Source organism: Anabrus simplex, chromosome 2, assembly GCF_040414725.1.
Source record: "Anabrus simplex isolate iqAnaSimp1 chromosome 2, ASM4041472v1, whole genome shotgun sequence".
In the NCBI taxonomy this organism is placed as follows: Eukaryota; Metazoa; Arthropoda; class Insecta; order Orthoptera; family Tettigoniidae; genus Anabrus; species Anabrus simplex.
In genome coordinates this window covers 426592220-426618946 of record NC_090266.1, presented here as the reverse complement: position 1 = coordinate 426618946, position 26727 = coordinate 426592220, and the positions used below count along the sequence as shown (strand labels likewise).

Below are 26727 nucleotides of genomic sequence, written 5' to 3'. Positions count from 1 at the left end.
TTATGCTTGAAGAACGTATTCGTAACTGCTAATCCCACACTTGCACAGAAGTTTGATAGACGTTTTCCATTCCTATTAGCTTCCGTATATACCCCATATTTATCCGTCACCTTATTATATCATTCATTTCAACTTCCAGCTCTCGCATTGAAATTGCCCTTCAGCACTATTCTGTCCTTGCTGTTGACCTGACGACGATGCCACTCAGTATTTGATGAGATTTGTCAACTTCATTCTCATCTGCACCTACACATGATGAAAACATTTCTTCCAACTTCTAAATATACCCAAATTATTCGCTCAGTTTAGTGCCCTAAATAAATAGTATGAACAACCCTACCCTGCACTCTGCCCTTTCCTTTTAAACACCTGTTAAGAACACTTTATAATCTCCTATGTCTTCCTCGTTACCTCCCATCACCCGAATGTCATTGACTCCTAACACATAGAGACGCATTCCTTTTGTTGACGCAGTCAGTTATACATTCTTCCACAAGCCCCATTAATATCGATATCTCTCCATCGAATTCCAATAATAATAATAATAATAATAATAATAATAATAATAATAATAATAATAATAATAATAATAATAATAATAATAATAATTTCGTGTGGCTATTTCTATCCGAGTGCAGCCCTAACAAGGGAGACCCTCCGATGAGGGTGGGCGGCATCTGCCATGTGTAGGTAACTGCGTGTTATTGTGGTGGAGGATAGTGTTATGTGTGGTGTGTGAGTTGCAAGGATGTTGGGGACATCACAAACACCCAGTCGCCGAGCCATTGGAATTAACCAATGCTGGTTAAAATCCCCGACCCGGCCTGGAATCGAACCCGGGACCCTCTGAACCGAAGGTCAGTACGCTGACCATTCAGCCAACGAGTCGGACATAATAATAATAATAATAATAATAATAATAATAATAATAATAATAATAATAATAATAATAATAATAATAATAATAATAATAATAAATGTTCCGGGGTACACTTTCTCCGCCCAGATAAACTGCGTGCCTTCTTTAATGCCATCATCGTAAACAAGCTTGCACTGGTGTTTGACGAGATACTTTGGTTTTCAACTGTTAGATGTCTCTATACTGTCCAGATGAGAAATAAGGAATGCGTTCCTTTGTTACTCTTATTTGGCAATGAATGCTGTTGATCCTGGATTCTTAGTAAGTTAATATATGCTGTTAAGTTCTGTGGCAGTTTAAACTGGTGCTCAGACAGAATCTTCTGACTACTTAGGTATTTTTCAAAGCTTTTTCGATGTTATCTGATTTTCACTACGTGATCGTTCTGTCTCAGAAGGAGATTTCTATTCAGCCAATGTCATCGGGTTATTGTCATTAATTTTATTATAGCTAAAAATTTCGTGGTTGTGTCAGTTAAAACTGAACCGACTGGGGAGGAGGAAGAGATGGTGGCACAGCCCTTCCAGTGTAAAATGTCACGAACCGCCACTGGTACGTACAATCGCCAAACCTCTAAAACGAGCCAACAATGTAAGGTCAGATAAAATTATAATCGGAATTCTAAGTTCTCCTCCCTTTTTATCTTCTTCTTTGTACTCCTTCATAATCATCATCTACTACCATTTTGAAGAGCGTTATTTATTAGATGTCTAACATATCGTAATTCTTTGTCGCAGAGTGTACACTGTATTTTCCATATGTTGATGAAAAGCATTTCAGTTCATTCATTTCATAAGGTCGTATCAGGTTTTCCTACAGCAGCTTATATTCAAACTCCAAAGCAAACGGATTACTGAGATAGCTCTCCGATGGAGAAAGCCATTTGCAAAGACGGATCAAGAAAGCTATGTTTCACTAGTCTCTTACCCTTAATGCAATATCACTCTCCACGTCTCTTGCCCCTGTTTCCTAGAATGAATTCAGTCCTCTTTTCTCTGTGAAAGAGAATATCCCAAATGTCTTATATTCGTATGTTTCAGTTATTTCTGTCTCCGTTGAGTTTGTGAACAAGTTTGGCTCTCATAGTGGAAATATAGTATTTCCGTGGCATTCAAGTTAAACTACTTAAAGATACTTTCTTTAAAAGGAGCATTGGGAAGTTATGTGTTTATGTGCTCGAATATTCGGTGATGGAAGTTCCATCTCATTACTATGGCAGTGGTGCCAACTTCGAGTAATATAGTATTAACTATTGCCAGAACAAATTTGCCAATCTCATCCCAACATAATGCAGTTTTCGCGTTACATAAGCACATACATTGTCCTCAACAGTAGTTCAGATTTCTACAAAACTTGTGTTGACCTAATTTGAAGTATTTGAAGTACAGTACACTTAAATTGTTCCTGAAAATTTCGTCTAGCACTTTTTAGGATTATAGAACACAAGTTTTCTTTACAGATACTCTACTTGAACACCTCTTGTGCTGATAACTGTAAATGACTATTTTTGTACTATTTGCTTTACGTCACACTGACACAGATAGTTCTTATTGGTGACGATGGGATAGGAAAGGAATGATTTCTTATGCTCCATGTGAATGTAAGCGCAGAAGTTTGTACCTTGGAAGCTTCTGTGTTAACACTCAGTTCAATGTTTTTTTAAATATATTAACGTGATCCATTGTGAACTGGTCCATTATGTTATATAATATCTAGTTGTTTATGTTTACGTTACGTTTAATTTGGATTGTGAAGGGGCCTTATTGTTACATGCCAGCCCTCCCGTAACTCTATTCCATATTTCCAGGAAAAAAACTAGTGAGTAAACTGGGAGCTCCCAGCCTGTGAGCATAGTGACAGCCGCGTACGCGAACGAAACGTATCCATGAAATTTCGTTATAATTTCTATCCTAAATGGAAGATAATAATTGCTTTTTATCAAATTAAGAGTAAAATTAGCGGTAAATTAATAAATACGATTATTACTAGAGAAATATATACACACATACGCAATACATTGCTACCTTACGACTATGAATTCTACTACGTCACAGCGCTTCAGTATGTCATTTGTTCATGGAACACTTTTGTGTGTGAAGTCTTTGCTCACTTAACTTCTTTGAACTCCTCTGCTTTGCTCTTTGGCTTTGCTTGATGTTACTTGGTGGGGCGATTTCTTGACTTGTGTTCGTAACTCATAATTTAATATAATTATTGGTCCAGGGATCATGCTATTTTTCATTCAACAAAATCATTTTTGTATTTTATTATTTACGATATTCTTTTCACCTCCATTTTCCCGTCTAAACTGCCCGCGCTAGTCATGATGGACAAAGATATTGAAAATTCACAGCCACAGCACTTCCAACCATCGGTGCTAGCCCTGGACTTCAGGAAGGAAACAAAAGGCGGTACGATGAAGCGAAATGGCGCAGAAGAGAGTCGTGTCTACAGCGGAGTAATCGCCATAGTTACGTATCTATATTTCTCTAGTAAAAATGGTATTTATTAATCTACCGCTAATTTTACTGTTGATTTGTGTGAATGCAATTATTATCCTCCATTTAGGACAAAAATTACAATGAAATTTCATGGGTACGTTCGTTCACACAACTGTGACAGCCTCTACCCTTTATTGTTCTCTCCGTCTGGTTCCCCGTGTACCTTTTGGAAGGTGCAACGAAAATGTTCCGCCTCTAGCCAAGACCGCATGTTCTAGTACTCCACCATCAGGATATAAAAAGGAGGCTAATTGCGAACAGTTCAGTAACTGGAGTAGTTGTACTGGGGCGGCAGTAGTGTGGCTGTCACCAGAGTCCCACCGGAGTCTGAGCGGAGTACTGTGTGTGTACTGCCTTGGAGTACTGACCGTAGTACACCATGTGTAGGAGTAGTGTTGAGAGTTGTCTGTTGTTGTTCTTGTTGTATTGGAGTGTCGAGTGAGTAGTCGGACTGGGTAAGGAACAGTGCTGGCTGTCGTTATTGTCCCACCGGATTCAGAGCACCATCGTTCTTGAGTACGGAGTACTGTGTGTAGAATATACTACCAAGGACTGTAGACCGTAGTGAAGTTATTGCATGGAACAGTTGGTATGGGTGGATTTGGAGCAGTGTTAACTGCCGTTGTTGTGAAGAATATTGTAGTGCTAGCTAGTACTGTTCAGATGTTGCTGTTGTGTGACCGCAGTTAGTTCTCTGTAATGAGTAGTTCACTGTGTTTGGACGCGAGAGTGATGGACTTTCTCTGGAGTCGAAGCGAGAAACAGTCGCCGTGTGTTGTGGCCAGTACCATTGTGCTCAAACCTATCTGTCTATTCGCAGCTACTGTAGGTACGTGACCAAGTTAAAGTAAGGACAGCTGTCTATCAGGATTGCCATCTCCCAGGTAATACTGGCAAGTCGGACGCCTGCTGTGAGAAGGAAAGAGACGTTTAAATAGACAGCAATTTATAGAATCTGTCATTCATGGTTGAATAGAATTGTGCGTGTGTATATTAATGGCGTCATCCTAGAATTAAATTAGATGGATAAAACAGAGAGTGTTTTATTCGTAATATTAAGGTCTTTTCTTCCGACCGCCAGACAGTATAAGCAATGGCATATATATTGCAGCACTTCCGCATCAGCAAAGACTAATACAGTATAGTAGGTTGTCTTTGAAATGCGGGTGGCATCATATTAAAGAATAAGGAGTGGGTATAGAATATTATTTTGTTGATCCCTGTTAAAGACCGGACGCGATGGTCGTGCGGTTAGGGGCGCACAGCTGTGAGTTTGCATCCGGGATATAGTGGGTTCAAACCCCGCTGTCGGCAGCCTTGAAGATGGTTTTCCGTGGTTTCCCATTTTGAAACCAGGCGAATGCTGGGGCTGTACCTTCATTAAGGCCACGGCTGCTTCCTTCCCACTCCTAGACCTTTCCTATCCCATCGTCACCATGAGACTTATCTGTGTCGGTGTAGCGTAAAGCAAATTGTAAGAAAAGAACCCCACTGTCGGCAGCCCTCAAGATGGTTTTCCACGGTTTCCTACTTTCATACCGGGCAAATGCAGGGGCTGTACCTTAATTACGGCCACGGCCACTTCCTTCCCACCCCTAGACCTTTCCTATCCCATCGTCACCATTAAGAACTCTCTGTGTCAGTGTGATGTAAAGCAAATAGTAAAAAAAATAGTCATTTACATTTATCAGCACAAGAGGTGTTGAAGTAGAGTATCTGTAAGAAAAACTTGTGTTCTATAACACGCTGCAGTTCAGATGTTCGTATGTGCATAATGGCGTCGTTGCTTGAAAGATCTGGTTGTAGCTCATCAGACTCATCCCTACTTGTATGACAAGAAACATAGAGCATCCAAAGATGCAGTCTTGAAAGCTAACGCATGGGCATAAATTTCATGTGAATTCATTTCTGAAGGAAGTCTAAAAACGTGGTTCATACTAGTATAGGTACATAATCTATTTCTCTATCTGGTCACAAGCAGCCCTTTTAAATGAGCTCTCAGCTATAAAGTTTAGACCGTCGCCTACGAAATACTTACTATAAGGCCGCCAGATAAGCAGCTGATGGTGAGTGGCAAGCTAATAGCTCGACAATCACTCACCAGGTTCATAATTAACCTCCCTACTTCCTCAAATTTTAAATGCGCAAAGTTCGTACAAATGAAGTATGTTTGTGTTAAATTCCCTCATGCTTCATATTGATATTTGCAAATCTTCATTCTAACACTATATCCTCAAATTGTACCTGTAACTTCAGTACGCAAAGGTTTTTTGAAATTAGGTAAATAAATAAATAAATAAATGGATGTTTTACGTCTCACCGACACAGGTCTTAATAGTGACGATGGGATTGAAGAGGGCTAGGCGTGGGAAGAAAGCGACCGTGGGTTTAATTAAGGTACACACCCAGCATTTTCCGGATGTGAAAATGGGAAACCACTAAAACCATCGCCAGGGCTGCCGACAGTGGGGTTCGAACCCACTATCTCCCGAATGCAACCTAGGTTGGGTCCTACAGTGACTTTCTACGAGAGTACGCCTAATGTCGTACCACAAAACTCCTTGTTGCTAGCGGATTCTCAAATGCGGATTGTTATTACGGTACCAGTTAAGGTAAAGAAATGCGATAATTAATAGCAGTATAGCAATGAGCGCAATTCTCAGCGGTACGCCATGACAGACTTTTATAGTCGCTCAAGAAAAGAAAAGAAAAAAAGAGCGAATAAACGTATGGTATTGTATGTTCCTCGCATTTAATATTTTATTAGACCGAATTTAAAATTATAATTATTATCAAAATATACTTCTCCTTCTATTACACACAAACCTTGTGAATACCCAGTACAGACATCGCGTCTGTAGGTTCAATTGGTTTTGAGAAAAGTGTACTTGTGAGGAATTTATTCAGTACCACACCCTCATTCTTTTTTGAGTGACTGTAACCTGGACAATATCAGTTTCTCTGATGCGCTACACCTCTCCTTATAATTTTATTATTGGTTTATTATCCATAGAGATTTCAGCATTTGTAAATAAATTGATATGCATGTTGTAGCAAATGTTTCGTATTTCCTTAACTTAATATTGTTTTCAAAATTATAAAATTCCACATTAAAAGTCCTAGAAAATTAAAACTCCATTGAGTCTATCTGCTTTCAAGGGAGCATGCGGAAAAACCATGTACATACCAAACGTAAAGCGTCATTTTGAAAACGACTTCATTGGCTTGAAGCTATGGCCACTGAGGGACCGAATTTCGTGACATTGCCGTCGCAGGCTGGCAGAGGTAAAATATATAATAATAAAAAAGGAGCTGGGAACGTTTGATTAAACATTAGGGAATCCCAGTTTATATAATAATTCACATTATTTAGTGATGATTCATCCATAAGATCTTGGAGAAGATAAAAATTTTCTCCTGTGATTTGCGTACGTGTATGAGACTATAATTAGCTGCCTATCATCGTGTAAAGAAATATACTTTCGTATTTTATGGAACAATTCCTCTATAGAGGAAAGGAGCCAAATATCGGGAAGTAGTTTAATATCGGATGGAGGAAATTTGGCTCCTAAGTTCTGCACTCTCTTGTTCTTCATGCGAATCGCTACCTCACTTCGACGTCATTCAGTTGTGCTGAGTTGAAAAAGATCAGGTGAGAATGTATTGTGTTGGACGCGTGTTTTCCCCTTTGTGTTGCAGAGGGTATTTAATCGAGCTTTTGTGATATTGTTTCATTAAATAGGTATTATGAAGTAGTTTATAAATACTGTAACTCATTGTACTATAGTATACCGTGGGAAAGCCAAATCACCACATTTAAAAATGCCAGTAATCCCTGTATCGGATACCAAGGGTAGCGCAGTATTAGACAACTGACATTATGCATCCTGTGTTCCTGCCCGTAAGCAAATTCAATATTAATTATGATTTATTTATAAAGACTTCGCCCGGAAATGAGATATTTATACTTTGTGCCCTCAACCCCGTATTGAAATAGTTGTGCTGACTAAGAAATCGTCCATCGAATGTTATTTGAAAGTTTAAATTTCATGACGCTAAAAGTAATTTGTGTGGCCCGACCCCTTTTAAAATTGAATACAGTCGTATTGATGTAGAACGTGTAAGCCTCTCGTACTCTAGGTGCGGCATTGCTCCGCCAGAGATAAGCCTTCGACTTGTTTGCAAAGGCAAACTAGTCGGGGTGCACGTTCAGGTAGAGCAGCGTTAATAACAGGATCTCCGTACAAAAGAGAACTTCAGAGAAGTGCAGCACTGAAATAGAACACAACCAGTAATGGAATAAAAAGAAAATGGGATTTTACAAACTATGAGGTTCCATCAAATAGTGATGATGATGATGATGATGATGATGATGATGATGATGATGATGATGGCGAAGGAAAAGACAATGAATGTATTTGTTGCTCTAGGTTATTTTCTAAGTACAATAATTGGAAAACGTGGCTTCGATGTTCCAAATATGTGAGGTGTTGCCATGAAAAATGTGCCGATGTGTTTACTTGGAGACATTTTATTTGCCCAGTATGTCTACAGAATTAATTGAAACCATGTAAGACATACTGTAGAGTTGCCTAATATTATGAGACAGTATTATCCGATATCAGGAAGTCACGCTTCATTTTAATGGTAGTTCAAATGCTTCAGTTACTATAATTTGTATTTTTCTTAGTTTATTTGTGTCGCTATTATTGCTGTTTAAGATTTGGGAACAATATTATAAAATAATCAAACTTTTCATTTAAACATCATGTTTGTGATTTATATGTCTATTTCAGGAAAAACTATTTGATATTCGATTCTTTTCCTTTAATTTACTTAAGGATATTTCGAACTTCTCTTATTTTCTGGAAACTCACTTCGTTCCGGTTGGATATTCAAAGATGGTATTGTCTTCTGACAAGTACGAAGGGATGGCAAAGAGACATGGAAAAGAAAATACTGGGAGGCTCGCTATTGTGAGCGTAGTTTTTACATCTGGAAGGGACCAGATTTTCACATTGAATATTAAAATGGTAATTGACTTACACGACTTTGCATAAATGTTGTAATTAGAATACATCATACCCTTTGCTTCGTTAATTAAATGCTTTTCTACCGTCGCAAAGAGCATTATGGTGTCAGAAGTCTTCAAGTTTATTGCGACAGTAATATAATTATTTTGTATACCTTTCGTATATTATATTATAGAATAATACTCATATTGAAATAATTTGTGTATCATTGTTCCAGGTCTGGGTCTACGCTGAGGATGTTTATCGCTTTGTTCCCACTATGGTGTGGGATAAGTACGCAGCTGTGTTCCCCCGTGTCTGGTCGGCCAGTGCTTTCAAGGGAGCATTTGGAGAAACGCTGTACATACCAAACGTAAAGCGGCATCTTGAAAACAACTTGCGCTGGCTTGAAGTAATGACTGCTGAGGGACCGAAGTTTAAGGGTGGATTCCGAGGCATCGCCATCACGGGCTGGCAGAGGTAAATGATTACTTCCTTCCTACTGAGAGCTACGGTTTAACATTGTTTGACAAGTTAATTGAGATATTAAAATTTCTATGATTCAACGGCGCATAAATATTGAATAGAATGTGGTGGGTAGGTCTACATGTTTCCAACGTCTGTCAGCTATCATATAATGATACTAAGTGTTGGCCTCCATTTTCTTGAAGTACACAGCGACTCGGAGTGAATTCCTGAGATAACTCAAGTCATTTTAGTTCTCCCAATTATACGTTAACATTTAAAAGAATTTTCGACTTTCTAAAGCTGTTAAGTTCAGAGCAATTGGAGAATACACTTCCTCGTACGGTGGCCTGTCGCTTTAGTCTCAGTAATATTATGAGATTTCATTTCCACCGAAAGCGATATTCTTATCTGTGGGCAAGTCATGCGAAGACTACAGCTGACTAACAACGAATTTCATTGGTTGCTACAAGCAAATAATTGCATGGAAGATACTTCTATTTCCATTTTCGAACCAATATTGAAACTTTAAATGACGTCTAGCTAAACACCGTTTGAACATTGTTTATGCAATGGAACTTCGTGAATAACTTACACGTTCTTTAGGTAGACGTTGTCTAAGGCTTAAAACTAGTAATTGTTTCTGCAATCGGCCCTTTGTCATTAAAATAATTACGCATAGTTACATTGTTGAGGAAGAAATAAGGTCAGTTGTAATCAGTCCCTTGCTTGCTTACCTTGCATCTCTTAACCTGAAGATGGCTGCCGATTTGTACTTCCTTCTACCACCACCACCACCACCACCACCACCACCACCACCATCATCATTAACCACCTTCCGGTGCTTGTTTTGGGGCTTACTATGAAAAGGAACTGTTGAACCGTAAACAAGTCCCATTCTCAAGCAAATCTTTCGTCTAGAGGTTCATTGTGCTTTTTACCACACCGTAAGTTTTTCATCATATCCCACAAATTAATAATTTATCCTTTACCTCAAGTATTTGTAATAATACCTGACAAGAGCCAAAAATGTAATAGTTAGTCTCCCGTAGAGCATCAGTCGGTATCATCGTAATAATGATCAAATAATTCACGTTGTACAAATGAATTAGCAATTTGATACTGATATTTCCAAAGTCTGATTATGTCACACTTTATTATTGAACATTGGCATTCCTTTATACACTGCCTGACAAAAATTGAAGCACCCCGAAGAGGAGGACGAAATGAAATGTAACTTCTTGTTAAGAGGGCATGTGATGTTTCTTCAGTGATTACAAAATTGGGTCAAATTTACAAAGAACTTGGCAGTACGAGCCCAGTTGTCAGTATGACGTTGCACTCCCTCTGGCTGGGATGAATGCTCTGATTTTGTTGGGAAGGGTGTCATAAAGCCATTGTATCCTCTCTTGAGGCAGGCGGGTCCACAACTGTTGTAAATGATCCTTGATATCCTGGATACTGGCACAGGGACAGAGGTGACGTCCGAGCTGGTCCCACACATGTTCTATCGCGGACAGATCTGGGGATCTTGTTGGCCACGGAAGTACTTCAACATTACTCAGACGGTTCATAGAGACACGCGCCGTGTGTGGACGAGCATTGTCCTGTAGAAAACTGGCACCACGATACTATCGCATGAGAGGTAACACATGAGAACGCAAGATGTCCGTGATGTACCTTTGTGCCATCAGAGTTCCCTCAGTCACTACCAGCTGTGACCTGAAGTGATACACATAGGCTCCCCACAACATGACGCCAGGAGTAACATCGCTGTGCCTCTCCAAAACATTGGAATAACGGGACTTTTTCCCAAGCCGCCACCATACTCGCAGACGAATGCCATACGGGGTAGTGCAGAACCGCAATTCTTCGCTGAACGCAGTGTGACGCCATTCATTAGCAGTTCATTCTTTCCGGTCACAGCATTACTCCAGACGCAGCCGCTTGTGTTGTGTTAATGACAGCTTACGCATGGGTGGTAATTCCCTAGTCCAAGTGCTGCTAGTCTCCGACCAATGATGCGCTATAACAGAGAATGTTGCATAATGTTGTCTGATGGTAGGCGCAGATGTGAAGGGATTAGGAAGTGCTCCTCCCGTGTGATGGTCAGACGTAGTCGACCTGAAACTTGACAACGAGTATTCCTGCCCGCAGATTCCCATGCAGTCCAACATTGGACCACTGCCACATCCGAATACCCCACAAATCTGGATATTGTACGATTTGACCAGCCGGCCAAATGGAGATCCATAATGAAGCCCCTTTCAAACTCCGTCAGATGCTGCCTTACACGAGTACACGGCATCTCCGTGTCCTACACAGTGATCATTCAACATCTGACTTTAACTTTCCTTTTTCGTATGGTCCCCCAAAGTCCACTCCCCCCCCCCCCCCCACACACACACACCCGCGTGGCGATCGGCACAAATCTACATCGCCTTCGACATGCTGTTAGTTCTGAGAAGAAAGAGACAGCTGGGAGAACTGAGAAAATGTGATAGTATGGAAGTATCAGTCTGTCCCCATCTCCAACATGCTACCAGGCAGATTAAGTGTTAGGTTGTGTGGTACTGGAGGTTTGTAATAAGGACTAGGGAAAAACCCATAGGTGGAAATAGAAAGTGCCTACAGGTAGAAACTGGTATGTTTTCTAGAAAGACCCAGGTATTGTTATTTGGAAACAGGTATCATGCACAAGTCATTGGCCCTCTCCACGCCAGTCCAATTATTCAGGGGATCAGTCCTTCTGGGCACTGTTGAGACTAGCACGGACCTTGCGGGTTACCGAGGCATGAGGCGACAAATACTAAGACCTGCCGCAGAGCCCGTTCTCCTTGTGGTCCGTGATACCCAGTCTCCGATCCCGGAAAACGAGACCACGCCCATCGAGTCGGTGACCTGCTGGATGGTTGCAGCGCATGACGGCGGGCCTCATTTTTCTCCACTGGGGCCATGAACCTGTAAATCGGGCAACTACAATAAAAGGCCGGATGGCCCCCGCGCAGTTGGCGCATACCGGCGCCTCCCTGGGTACCCAGTAAGTTGTGTGGTGGTGGTCACCAGCTCAGCGGTTGCAGCGAACTTGGAGCCCACAGCTAATATGACTGAGGCCCCAACCTCATAGAACGGAAATTGTGCAAGAACTGTAGAGAGGGACGTTCTGATCTCACCTGACTGCCACAGCTGCAGGTTCGCTCTTGATTCAACTGTCTTCCTTGGGGCAGTCCTGGTTTGCGCTCGGGGGCGTCGCCGTCCACATCGGTTCTCGTTGTCCTGGACTCCGTGGGAGCCTTGAAGCACGGGTTCGTGCCCACATGCTTGTTCTTCTGTCTCCTAGCAACCTGCGCGATGGTGGTAGACATTGCCTTCTTCTCTTGCAGCGTCTGGGTTGCTGCCTCCTGTTTGTCACCATCTCCTGGCCTGGTCTGCCAACCAGGCGTTCGGATGACCTGCAGTCCCCGGGACAGGTGCTCCTCGTACCAGTCAAGAGATCTTGCCGAGATTACCTGTTATAATGTAATAATTTCGCGTGGCTATTTCTAGCTGGGCGCAGCCCTTGTAAGGCAGACCCTCCGATGAGGATGGGTGGCATCTGCCATGTGTAGGTAACTGCGTGTTATTGTGGTGAAGGATAGTGTTATGTGTGGTATTTGAGTTGCAGGGATGTTGGGGACAGTACAAACACCCAGCCCCCGGGCCATTGGAATTAACCAATGAATGTTAAAGTCCCCGACCCGGCCGGAAATCGAACCCAGGACCCTCTGAACCGAAGGCCAGTACGCTGACCATTCAGCTAACGAGTCGGACGAGATTACCTGTTGAAAGCTACCGACTGATGTGTGCACTGTACAGCTGAGACTGTGTTTCTGTGGTATACGAAGCATGTAGACCTAGTTGATAGTTGTGTAGTATGTACATTAATGGTGTGTGTGATTGTGTAATATTATTTCATATTGGTTCATGTACAGTATAATATTGCAGTTTCTTTATAAATGTGAGTGAGAGTGAAAGCGCGTGCGTATGTTATCGTAAAGTAATTCTCCTAAATTATAAGGTAAGGTGAGGGTGTATTATGCCCGAAGGCAGGTCCCAACCTCCGCAGAGGTGTGCCTGAGCCGGAGTTTACGTGCGGTAGGGTGGCCAGTTCCTTTCCGCTCCTCCATTTCCTTACCCCCACCAACAGCGCGTGGCAACCCATCCAGATCTTGAACACGCCCAATGTTGCTTAACTTCAGAGATCTCACGGGATCCGGTGTTTGAACACGGCTACGGCCGTTGGCCTCATACATATTTGCAGAAAAGTATTGTAATGCTGGTTATTAAGTGTAAGACAGGGTCATGCACACTAACGTCGCCACTTGAAAGAAGACAAATACATAAATAACTGAGCGAGTTGGCCATGCGGTTAGGGCCGCACAGCTCTGAGCTTGCATTCGGGAGATAGTTGGTTCGAACCCCACTGTCGGCAGCCCTGAAGATGGTTTTTCGTGGTTTCCCATTTTCACACCAAGTAAACCAATGAATGTTAAAGTCCCCGACCCGGCCGGAAATCGAACCCAGGACCCTCTGAACCGAAGGCCAGTACGCTGACCATTCAGCTAACGAGTCGGACGAGATTACCTGTTGAAAGCTACCGACTGATGTGTGCACTGTACAGCTGAGACTGTGTTTCTGTGGTATACGAAGCATGTAGACCTAGTTGATAGTTGTGTAGTATGCACATTAATACATTACCTTAATTAAGGCCACGGCTGCTTCCCTCCAACTCCTAGCCCTTTCCTATGCCATCGTCGCCATAAGACCCATCTGTGTCGGTACGACTTACAGCAAATTGTAAATAAATAAAATATAGTCCTCAGAGAATTTCGGGCCGTGTTGCCGTACACGGGTTCCCTGTCGTCTGCTAGCATTCCTGTAGTTACCTGAAATGAAATCCTGTAAGAGAAGTATACTAGCAAGTACTGACTCGACTAGGCAGTGCTCTTTTATCGCACTTAAAGCTGCACAGGTGCAGACATATACTTGCTCTTGGCTGTACTGACAAGTACAAGTTGCCTGGCTTGTACTGATGAGTACGGGAAAGCCTGGCGAGGAGAGTAACTAAGCGGAAAGCACATACGTCCTTCCGCTATGACGGCCAGCTTGCTCCTTTGAACATCTACCTGTTTCCCTGGAGCGGGTCGGCGGCGAAGCCCGCTACCCCGTGTGGCAATCAGCACATCTTACCCCGCTACCACAGAGCACAGGGAGTTGACCAGGTTGCAGTGCCATACAGTCCTTAAAGATAAGTATTATTCTACGATCTTCTACGATTCTACGATTTTATGAACATTTTTCCAAACAAGGGTCCCACGGCTACATGAACAGGCATCGCTTTGTTGCAATGTTTGAGAGCAAATATTTTAAATATTTAATTTTCATTTATCTTTAAAAGTCAAAGAGTCAAAGAAGTCCATTTTATGTTTAAATAGATATTTACAACGAGAATTATAGGCGAGATAGGCTCTCCAACATTCCTCTTTCGGGTGAACACTGAACACCCGCCTGACAGTGCTGTTCACTCACTCCGTCATATCTGTCTCGCTCAGGTCAGTTACTCGGCTCACTTGCAGCTTAGCTGCCCAATGAGCAGTTGAGCTGCGAAGGTATGCTCTAAAGGAAGTCCAGGATGCCAATTGAAGATTGTACAAAGCATATAATAAGATTGTGTGGAGCATAGTGCAGGATCATGCAAGTCGCGAAATTTCAAATGGCTCGCTAATAGAAATGATTGTTTCTAAAAGTGAAAGACCAAGGGAAACTGTTACCAATGCAATCAGGAGAAATGTGTCAGAGAAGGCTTCTACACTGAACTCGCGAACTCGCTCGGTTATTTATTTATTTATTTATTTATTTATTTATTTATTTATTTATTTTCTTCCAAGTGGCGACGTTAGGGTGCATGACCCTGTCTTACACTTAATAATCGCAATTACAATACTGTTCTGCAGATATATTACCTTATAATTTAGGAGAATTACATTACGCTAACACACATGCTCTCACTCTCACATTTATAACGGAATTGTAATATTATACTGTACATTAGCCAATACGAAATAATATTGCTCAAACACACACACACACAAAATGAATGCACGTATTACACAACTATCAACTATGTCTACATATACCAGAGAAACACAGTCTATCGCCATTCACACACTCAGATGTGCAGTGCATACGTCAGTCGGTAGCTTTCAACAGGTAATATGGGCAAGATCTGTTGGTTGGTACGAGGAGCACCAGTATTTTTAGCTTGCCTATATTAACATTTCATAAAATGTATGTTGTTCTTATGAAATAATATCACGATATGACCAACCTCTTATCGCGGTATACCGGGCGAGTTGGCTGTGCTTTTAGGAGCGTGCAGCTGTGAGCTCGCATCCGGGAGATAGTAGGTTCGAACCCCACTGTCGGCAGCCCTGAAGATGGTTTTCCGTAGTTTCCCATTTTCACACTAGGCAAATGCTGGGGCTGCACCTTATTAAGGCCACGGCCGCTTCCTTCCCATTACTACGCCTTTCCTGCCCCGTCGTCACCATAAGACCTATCTGTGTCGGTGCGACGTAAAGCAAATAGCAAAAACAGTTATCGCGGTATTAATGAATATATCACGATATTGTATAACTGTGTCATCTTAACAATGTTGATTAAATTGTCGTTAATCTTAATACTTCAAATCAGTTTTGAGAATATTAGTTTCTGAAATAGGCCTATATACTGGTTTTTCGTGGTTTCCCATTTTTGCACCAGGCAAATGCTGGGGCTGTACCTTAATTAGGGCCACGGCCGCTTCCTTCCCATTCCTACGCCTTTCCTGTCACATCGTCGCCATAAGACCTACCAGTGTCGGTGCGACGTGAAGCAGATTGTAAGAAAAGAAGGAAATGAACTGTACCTATACTAAAGTGTCATCTGCTCTTTGCAGGCGATTGTTCACTCATTAGTACAACAATAACACCAACGAACGAACAATATACCACGATATTACCAACATTTTATACAGTATATCTGCGTGTTATTGCAGTTACAATGTTGTTGTACTTGGATAGTAAATACGTCTGTCTTCACTTGAGATGAAACTCATTCGCTATTTAACGGCTGGCTGTTGTTAATGGACGTCTGATGATCAGTTTTAAATACTATTTTCAGAAACTCAGTGAACAGGATATGTCACAAAACTGTGCAAAGTCAAGCATTGAACTTTTTGAAGTATGTATATATATTATGAATAAATGAATGAATAACAGGAATTTTACTTTTCTTAGTGGAAATTCTATCTTTCACATCCAAGAAATTGTAAATCACGGCTTACATGCTTCAACCTTGTCTATTTGTACATTGTAAGAAATTTGTAACGTGACAGTTTTCTTTGAATGAGTAAATGTAGAAAAATAATGCCATGTCTATTAATATCGAGCGCAGTATAAATCAAACCCGAATATTTTTAAAAGGTCGGTTCCTTCTTGCGATTGATGTCCTGTACATATACTCCACTCCAGTCAACATTTTTTGAATTGTGCGAGGAGAGCTTCATAGTCACAATCGAACGTCACTGCTCCTCTCCCGTACCGAGTGTTCTCGCTCTCTTGCTATGACGTGCGCTTGATACGTAAGACTGACAGCACTGGGCTACCCTAAGCGGGCGCCCAACTGACTCATGTGACTCATGTGACTTCCTGTGGTTCGATTCTGATATATTTCTCGATACCTGCACCACAACTTAACATCTTTAATCAGGAGACAGAAGAAAATGCGCTCCTTTACCGCTGTTTGTTTGCATCCATGCGTCACTAGGGGACACGGGATTTGCGACTTCAAGGGATCTCTCCTTGAAAGAAAGAGACAGCAGGATAAAATCATGATTTAGACTAGAGTGTATAGTCATCGCATCCTTCGTCCTTAGGAGAGGTCAATTGGCTTGGAAAAAAATCGCTCTAGAAATTCATGTACGAAACATAAAACACCAACAGTGAAATTAATTAACCTGACTTTCTGAGATACAGTAGCTCGTAGTCATAAAATTCTGAGACTAAATACTTACAGTGATAAGTACGTTTCTTTGTTGAGAGTATGATTTCCCGTTGAATTTTTTTATAATCACTGGAATTTAATTAGCATATATATACATTGGTCCGTCTAATCCCATGGTGACTGCTCTGCTAACCTTGAACGTGAGCATCCATGTATTTCACACACATACGAACATCGCAGTTATGAAGCTCTGTTGATGAAGGTTCGCGCCATAGAGACGTCCTATTGAGTGTATAATCAAAAGGAGATCCGCTATGGCAACCAGGTGGGTTGTCAGAAATTTGAATGGGCGAATAAGGCGTCAGCCCTTACGGGTAAAGGATGCACCGTTCGGATGTTTCAGAAGTCGGTAAGACACGTTGGATCCCGGCAGGATAAATTAAACCAGTGCAGTTTTTCGACGGAGATGAACAACCCCTGATAAGTAACACTTTTATCTTCTACTTGTTTTACCCACTCTCTTCTCCTTTCTCCTTCTCCGTCACGTTTTTCACAACATTGTGTCACACATGCGGTCTTGGCCAAGTTTGATGACTAGATGACTTTCCTGACGCCAACCCTATGTGAAGTTCAACTAGTTTTATACAATTTTCTTTACGTCGCACCGACACAGATACGTGTTATGGCGACGATGGGATAGGAAAGGCATAGGAATGGAAAGGAAGCGGCATTGGCCTTAATTAAGATACAACCCCTGCATTTTCCTGGTGTGAAAATGGGAAACTACGGAAAACCATCTTCAGGATTTCCGGCAATGGAGTTGGAACCCACTATCTACCGGATGCAAGCTCACAGTTGAACGCCCCTAACCGCACGGAAAATTCTCCCGGTATATTCAACTATTACGAGGATGGCAGTGTAGATTGCTATGAGTAGAGCGGTGTGTGTTAAAAAGAGTAACGCCTGATCCCTGAGCCTCAGGAAGTATGGTTTACCGAACAAGTGACTGCGCGGTCTGCGGCACTTAACTGTAATAATTGACACAATAATAATATTCTCCTTCTTCTTCTTTATCTGTTTACTCTCCACGGTCGGTTTTTTCCCTCGGACTCAGCGAGGGTTTCCACCTCTACCACCTCAAGGGCAGTGTCCTGGAGCTTCAGACTCTGGGCCGGGGGATACAACTGGGGAGGATGACCAGTACCTCGCCCAGGCAGCCTCACCTGCTATGCTAAACAGGGGCCTTGCGGGGGATGGGAAGAGTGGAAGGGATAGACAATGAAGAGGGAAGGAAGCGGCCGTGGCTTTAAGTTAGGTACTATCCCGGCATTTGCCTGGAGGAGAAGTGGGAAACCACGGAAAACCACTTCCAGGATGGCTGAGGTGGAAATCGAACTCACCTCTACTCAGTTGACCTCCCGAGGCTGATTGGACCCCGTTCCAGCCCTCGTACCACTTTTCAAATTTCGTGGCAGAGCCGGGAATCGAATCCGGGTCTCCGGAGGTGGCAGCTAACCACACTAACCACTACACCACAGAGGCGGACATAGTAATAATAATAATAATAATAATAATAATAATAATAATAATAATAATAATACCGGGCGAGTTGGCCGTGCGATTAGAGGCGCGCGGCTGTGAGCTTGCATTCGGGAGATAGTGGGTTCGAACCCCACTGTCGGCAGCCCAGAAGATGGTTTTCCGTGGTTCCCATTTTCACATCAGGCAAAAGCTGGGGCTGTATCGTAATTAAGAACACGGTCGCTTCCTTCCCACTCCTAGCCCTTTCCCATCCCATCGTCGCCTTAAGACCTGTCTGTGTCGGCGTGTCGTAAAACAAACAAAGTGGAGAAATGGTTAAAATGCCCGGCTCGGACGTGGCCATGCCTGTATTCGTGGGCTTAGAAGTTTAAAGTCGAGCACACACTCATAGAGATTTCTCAGCTAATTATTACTCGAAGGGTTATGTTCACTTTGCCAATAAAATAATGCGCTCCTATGCTCGTAGAAACAGTTTAAATGATAACATCCACGATATATTGTTCAAAAATCAATCAGTCACTATTAATCTACATTCAGGGCAGTCTCTTAGGTGCCAGATTCCCATTCCGTTGTTTTCCTAGCCTTTCCTTAAATGATTGCAACCGGGCGAGATGGCCGTGCGGTTAGGGGTGCGCAGCTGTGAGCTCGCATCCGGGAGATAGTGGATTCGAACCCCACTGTCTGCAGCCCTGAGGTTGGTTTTCCGTGGTTTCCCATTTTCACACCAGGCAAATGCTGCGGCTGTACCTTAATTAAGGCCACGGCCGCTTCCTTCCCATTCCTAGGCCTTTCCTGTCCCATCGTCGCCATAAGACCTATCTGTCGTGGTTTCCCATTTTCACACCAGGCGAATGCTGGGGCTGTACCTTAATTAAGGCTACGGCCGCTTCCTTCCCATTCCTAGGCCTTTATCGTCCCATCGTCGCCATTAAGACCTATCTGTGTCGGTGCGACGTAAAGCAAAATAGCAAAAAAAGACCCATCTGTGCCGGTGCAGCGTAAAGCTATTAGCAAAAAATTAAATGATTGCAAAGAAATTGGAAACTTATTGAAAATCTCTCTTGGTAAGTTACTCCAGTCCCTAACTTCACTTCCTAAAAAACGAACATTTGCCCCAATTTCTCCTCTTAAATTTCAGCAGCTAATAAAATGACAACGGTGTGAAATATCAAATTATTGTTTTCAAAACAGTTATCAGTACGACGAACCCTCTAACACTCTTATACCCGGTTCACGCTGTTTTCAACGACCCTGTATGTCAGTACTGAAACTGCGTGTCGTTTTGCATTTTATTTGTTATTTAGGGATACAATAGAAGATCCATCAAACTTCTTTAAATATACGGTATGTTCATCATTTTTCACAATGTTCAGTGCATTGTTGCAATATTCTATATTTTAATTTATACGTTTGTTATTCAGTTGACTTTGTCCTGAATAAATTGCCATTTATGACGTTATAAAATCCAGTATTCTAATTCTCTAAATTTTCTGCTTCATATTATTATTATTATTATTATTATTATTATTATTATTATTATTATTATTATTATTATTATTATTATTGTACCGGGCGGTACACCTCCACGCCGCTAATTCAAACATTGCGCCAGTTGAAACTCCTCTACTGGAGAAAGCCTGAACTTTAACAACCACATTAATTCTAAGGTTTCTCAGAAGATGTCTTTACTGTAAATTTTGAAGTGTTCTGAACTATGTCGGTTTCGATTTGTTTTTGTTTTCTCTGTAGTAAAAAGTGTGAATATTCTCTCCTAGATGGCACTACTTAAGAACTACAATTGTGCACCCTAGTGCGAAGTGAAGGAACTTTTCTTTTGAAGAAATTTGGTATTCATAAGTTTGTTCTTTGTTAAATTTCTTTCAGTCATTGTTTGGGTTGGCAGTATAACCCTTCTCTTTCCGCCAGTTTTGAATTTGACCAATAAGGAATTTCTGTAATTAATTTTCCACCAATAAGGTGTTTCTTCTTCGTCTGGTGTATTAGTTTTTGCCATTATCAAATAAAATTTTGTGGGCGGGTTGTAATCATTCATGAAACGTCTCGAATTTTCCACGAGGGTATATAAACTGCTGATTTTCTGGTCTCCTGGCCACTTCAGTAACATCTCTCCTAGTGTGATTATGTAGCAGGGGGCGGGAAGCGCCTCTTTCTTCGGGCAGCAGTTCATCCACAAGGTAATGGCCGTTTAATAACTTTATTTCTTGCTAGCTCAGCAGTTTAACCCTCGGGGCAGGTTCGAAACTTTTCTCATGTAACCTATCCTTAAAATATAATAGACACTCGGTAAAAACTTCGGCTCTTTAACTATAAATTGGGATAGAGAGTGCTAACCCTCTCGAGCTCCCACTCCTATTGTTTTGAGGTGACTTTGTTTTCACAACCGTCTCTTTTTTTTAATGTAATAAAGTCTTCTTATACAAGTCACCTCTTTAGTATGGGATTAGCCCTTGTGTATGCGGCCTAGTGCCAAGTAGGTTTTAAAAAGGTATTAGGAGTGCAAGTTACGCCTCCATTCTAATCAGAATTTTGGGCCATGTAATTGTCCTGTTTCTTTACTGAATAGGCCTCAGTAGGTTGGGTATCATTACCCCTGTTCTTGTGTGCCCGGAGGGCAGCTTAAAGGTGGAGTTTGGTGTGGCCTTTGAATAGGCTTGAACTTTGAGAGCGGGTTGCTCTTTCTTAAATTTGGTTTCTGTGTGCCTCTAGCAGGCTTAACTGGGTAATTGGGAGCTTGTGCTCCTTGGCATGATTGGGGTTTTCTGTCCCTTTGTTGAACTTTGTACATAGGTAAAGTTGGGCTCATTGCTCAAGGATTGCGTGTCTGGGCTCGAAGCCCAAATCCATTAACAAATTTCAATTGTACATTCTTAATTTGTTGATGTGCTACTGAGTACCTGTTATACTTATTATTTATTGATCTTGAAAAGAAAATATAACCTTTGTTAAATTTTAAATTAACTTTAATTTCGTAGATGAGACCTGTTCTCGCCCGCACCTTCTTTCACCTCTAACTACCACGGATATTTCCGTAACAATTATTATTATTATTATTATTATTATTATTATTATTATTATTATTATTATTATTATTATTATTATTATTATGTCGCAGCTCATAACAAACGTAGGTCCTGGAAAATATTTTCAAGGCATGCACAGGAAGGAGGCAGTTCGACTGCACCATCTCCTGGCTGTTGGCGATCCGCACTTGGGAAGGCCGTGTCACACTTTCCTTCCGTGTACTTTAACGGCTGCATACTAGTTCCGGACGGACTCTCTGTAGGTGCTGTAATAAACATCCGAATTGGGGATAGGCCTACATGCTTAAACGTAAATTTACTAGTTGCGTACACGACCAAAGATATTCTTTGGTATTCCTTTCCTCCTACTTAACGAGACAAGAGATTGCTTTGTAAATTCAACCACATGACGAAGCTGTACGGCAGCTTATGTGTTGGAAAATTACATCGAGCCTGATTGTAAATTTCCGCCCTCGCTATGTACAGAATTCTCCTGCACTCTGACATGAATGAACAATGCTTACGAAAGTGTCCATCCCGAGCTGAACGGTATGCTCTGCCATTCACACCCTAACATATTTATATTAGTAGAAGCCATCAACGAGGTTAAAACCACGTCTTATATAAAAGTGAACAGTGCGATTGTGAGAAACATCAAGCAAAGCAAGGAATCAATAGACAAGAAGGACTTATTCTAAATAAAATGGCCCAACTTAGACGAGGCGAAGTCTACTAGTTACAATATATTAACGCCATTTCGTTCAAATTTCTGCCGCAATCGCTCGACTTCATGTCACACGAAGTTCGTACTACTCCTAATAACTCGTAGACCTAGTACACTTGGTGGACACTGCTAGTCTCATTAAGTGGAAAGGGAAATGATTGATGTAGCTAGACGCAACTCTAATGTCTCAATATGCAGGCATTGGCGCAATTCGGATGTCCCATAATCATTGCGGGTACGCAACTGGGGTATATTTTCTGGTTTTGTCCTCAACTAGTATACACGGCAGTTAGCAAGTGGAGGCCTGCCCTAGCTTGATTCTTACGGAAGTCGCCGCACTACACGGCATGTAGTCACCTCAACTACTATATTCCAGCCGAGCGGTAGTACGCAGGGTACTTCAAAAGCAGATCACCAAATTTGAGACGAAAAATAGTGAAGTTTGAACGCCGATACTTCTTAAACTAAGAAGTCTTGTTCATCTCTACAGTTGTTCTGAAGTACTGGTCGATGTTGAATATGTGACTGGTCATATAAAAACTACCATTATCTCCGCGACAACACGGCTGTGATTTGTTGTCATTTCAGATATTCTCCCTATAGGTCATTCCATTTTAGTAAATCAGCATTGCTCTTATTTTTGCTAGGGGCTTTACGTCGCACCGACACAGATAGGTCTTATGGCGACGATGGGATAGGAAAGGCCTAGGAGTTGGAAGGAAGCGGCCGTGGCCTTAATTAAGGTACAGCCCCAGCATTTGCCTGGTGTGAAAATGGGAAACCACGGAACACCATCTTCAGGGCTGCCGATAGTGGGATTCGAACCTACTATCTCCCGGATGCAAGCTCACAGCCGCGCGCCTCTACGAGCACGGCCAACTCGCCCGGTCATTGCTCTTATGACAATAAGGTTATCATATAGAAAAGCTCTGCTGAACACTATCACAGGAAAACGGTGTCCGGTAAATGTGTGCAACTCAGTTTTAAGGTCAAGACAAAAGGGGAAGAAAATAAGCTCCAAATTGAACAGTTTACTTTTGTTTCTTCCTCAGCCTCATCCTTAAATAAATAAATAAATAAATAAATCACTGCATTAATGTTAAAGAAAGAAATCGCACACATAGGCTAATTAATTACAAAACACTAACTCGATACAAGACAAGTATGCTCTGATATAAAGACTAAAATCATACGCAACACAAAAATAGACGACCTCTACAAAAGTAGGCCTAATGTAATGGCGTATGGCTTTTAGTGCCGGGAGTGTCCGAGTACAAGTTCGGCTCGCCAGGGCAGGTCTTTTGATTTGACTCCCGTAGGAGACCTGCGCATCGTGATGAGGATGAAATGATGATGAAGACGACACGTACACCCAGCCCCCGTGCCAGCGAAATTAACCAATGATGGTTAAAATTCCCGACCCTGCCGGGAATCAAACCCGGGACCCCTGTGACCAAAGGTCAGCGCGCTAACCATTTAGCCATGGAGCCGAACAGTAGGCCTAATAAGCTGCCAGGATTCACACAGTAACGGATTATGCGTTACATGCACCAAAGGGACTCAGAAGAAAAATGAAGGAAGGCAACAAGGCGATGGCTGTTCCCGTTTTTAATAACGCACGGGCAAAAAATGCCACATCTATTTTTCTTTCTTTCATAATACAATATAAAGTATATTATAATATTCCTAAATCGCCAGGAATTATGGATGTCCAAGACGGGGCTTCACTCCTTGTAGCAATACTGGTTTCTTAACATGGAATCACCGAGCTCGATAGCTGCAGTCGCTTATGTGCGGCCAGTATCCAGTATTCGGGAGATAGTAGGTTCGAACCCCACTGTCGGCAGCCCTGAAAATGGTTTTCCGTGGTTTCCTATTGCACCCTGGTGGGGGTGTGATAAGCGTCATGCAATTGTATTTATGATGAATTATTGAGGAATATATATTTCATGTTCAGAATAAATAGTATCTTACTGTACATACAGTAAGAACAGGCCAGGCCGAGATGGCAGGTTTCACCATACCACAGAATGTTGTCTCCAGTGAGATTAACAAACACAATGAGGGGCAGAAATAGGTTTCTCAGAACTTGGGACAACGAAGGAAAGAGAAAGGGTAACTTGTTGCCAAAGTTTTCATAGCCCCGGACAGTCTTGGTAGTAGCAACAGCGCAGGGAGCCGGGTGCAAATTTCTGAGAAATGATGGCGAGGTATCTCCATGTAACTCGCGGGAGTTGAAAACGGGGTTGGCACTGGAAGAAAAAATACGAGCCTTCCCGGTCACGTGGTTAAGGTGGACCAATGGAAAAATTCACTTGACCAAAGCAAGGTGACAACTTCGTATTGTAAGAAGCACTAGCGAGGCTAACTCCGTGGATTAAACTGATAGAAAGAAGTGAAATATCAATTCAGAATAAAGTGGAATTTAGGAGCCTTACTATATCATAAAACTTATAAAAAGTTAATAATTGCGGGAGATTGCATGGTGTAATTCTGAGAATTCATGGACGCTATTCGTTGATTGGCTGAAGGCAAAGGACGCCACAATAGAGCGCGAAACCCCGAGCCGGGATACGGCAGCTAAATTCGCGAATATATCCATTACCAGCGAACGATAATAGTTGAGAATTGGTATGGAGCATTTGAGAACATAATTACATCATTGGATCATATATTTAAGCCACGGGCCAAACCGCAAACTGTCGTATGAAGATATTGGGACTGTGCGTTCCGAGATGACCTCCGTTGAACTCGGAAGAGAGGGGATACAAGTATAAATATGAGGTCGTATACTAGGACTCGTAAGTACTTCTGATATTGTGTTCGGGCGGTCACCACGCCAGTGGTGCGTAAGTACTTCTGATATAGCGTTCGAGCCGTGACTACGACAGGGGTGCGAGTGTGTACTTACTCAAAGTAGAGTTCGAAGTGTTATATTGTTACATAGTACAGTGATTCATGACGTGATGTAGCTCATATTACGGTCTTGAGCAGTCTACTAGTATGAAGTGTTTCAAATAGACAGGACTCAGTAAAGCATAACTTACGGAGTGTGAGATTCTACCAACAGATTCGGAAGTGCGTTACATGAGAACGGTCACGAGTGTTTATGTCACCTAGTAAACAGTCGATTCTAAACTGATACCTGGTCAGCTACACGAACGTGAGACGGGAAATTCAAGTGCGCGCACGGGCCGTTGTAAAGGGAAACCCGAGGTATCCCATGTTCCTAGTGTCCGGGAAAGGAATGAAGAATGTATATTTACATTAAGTGGGCTAGATACAAGGCCGAGAGTGTAAAATTTGTGAATAGAATTTAGGGTGGAAATTATTCCAAAGTGCAACAGTTAATTTATTTGTTTTTATTCAAAATGTGTAAAGTTGAAAAGGGTCAAGGATTAATTCTTCAAGCTGGCATGGATACCAGTGGAATGCATTGCTAAAAACCGGAGGGGCTATGGCTTCTCGTCCGGTTTTAGCAGACTACAATGGCAGAGTTGAGTACCTTTTAATGTATTTATAGATTGCTATCGTTAGGGGGAGGAAATCATATTTTATCATGGTAACTTGATTGTGAAACGAGCCGTTACGGCTCGTATAAGTTCAAAGATAGATAGACAAAGGGACAAATTAATATGTAGATTAGACCAAGCACTCATCAATTTGATTATTAAATAGAGTATAGTAGGGTTGAGTTGTTCATTCAAGTGCTTGAGTTGTTTGATATAATATGGAGCACGTTTCACGTAGAGATAATGTAAATATTCATTTCAGAGTGCTTCCAAAGTGTTTTTCCGTTATCGGAATTTTTATAGATATTAAGGCATGTTGTTAAGATAATCCAGAGGTAGGACTGCCAAGAGATTTAAATTGTTATGGGACGGAATGAAGTCCATTAATTTGTTTATAAATATCGCGAAGTTCGCCAGTGGACAAAATAATAATAATATGTACAAGTGTCGTAGTACAATAGAATTTGGTAATGTGTAAAGGCGTGTTTAATAATAATCTTTGAGAATAAAGGCACGGGCCTAGTTGGATAAAATGATTGCAAATTAAAGTAATTTAAATGTGGAGATCACATGTGCCGTGAATAATTCTAATTTGTGCAGTGAATCCGGTTTTAACACCAATTTTTAATTTAACGTTTTTGGACTCCATAGTAATCATAAATAATTTTGGTAGAAACGAGATAGGCACTTTTATAATATGGTCACGCTATGTTTGAGATCCAGAGGGATTTGAGCCAAAAGTTGAGATTTGGAGTTTTGTGGGACAGAAATCCGGCCCGAAATGAAAGTGAATGAATTGTACTGATGTTGATGAAGAAATAGAGGGATCTTAAGGCCCACATAGAGGTTGTATTTTTATACCGGTGTATTGAGTGGCAGAATAGAGTCCACACACCGAGGGTTAATTTGCGAAAATGTTATGAAGAGTTCCAATGGATAAATGGACTTCAAAATGGAAAAGGAAGGAATAATTTAACACTTGCAGAGAT

The 26727-nt window shown here is 41.7% G+C and overlaps 1 protein-coding gene across 2 annotated transcripts in view; it reads left to right on the top strand.

Annotated features, from left to right (window-relative positions):
- Nucleotides 1-26727, top strand: part of LOC136864179 (hexosaminidase D) — a 650818-nt gene that overhangs the window by 573955 nt on the left and 50136 nt on the right. For both annotated transcript variants that reach the window (XR_010859282.2, XM_067140836.2), the window contains exon 5: nucleotides 8671-8912. Coding sequence is in view for 1 of the 2 variants with exons in the window: in XM_067140836.2 (XP_066996937.2) it covers nucleotides 8671-8912 (242 nt within the window). In the remaining variant the exon portion in view is untranslated. The remainder of the gene's footprint in view (nucleotides 1-8670; nucleotides 8913-26727) is intronic.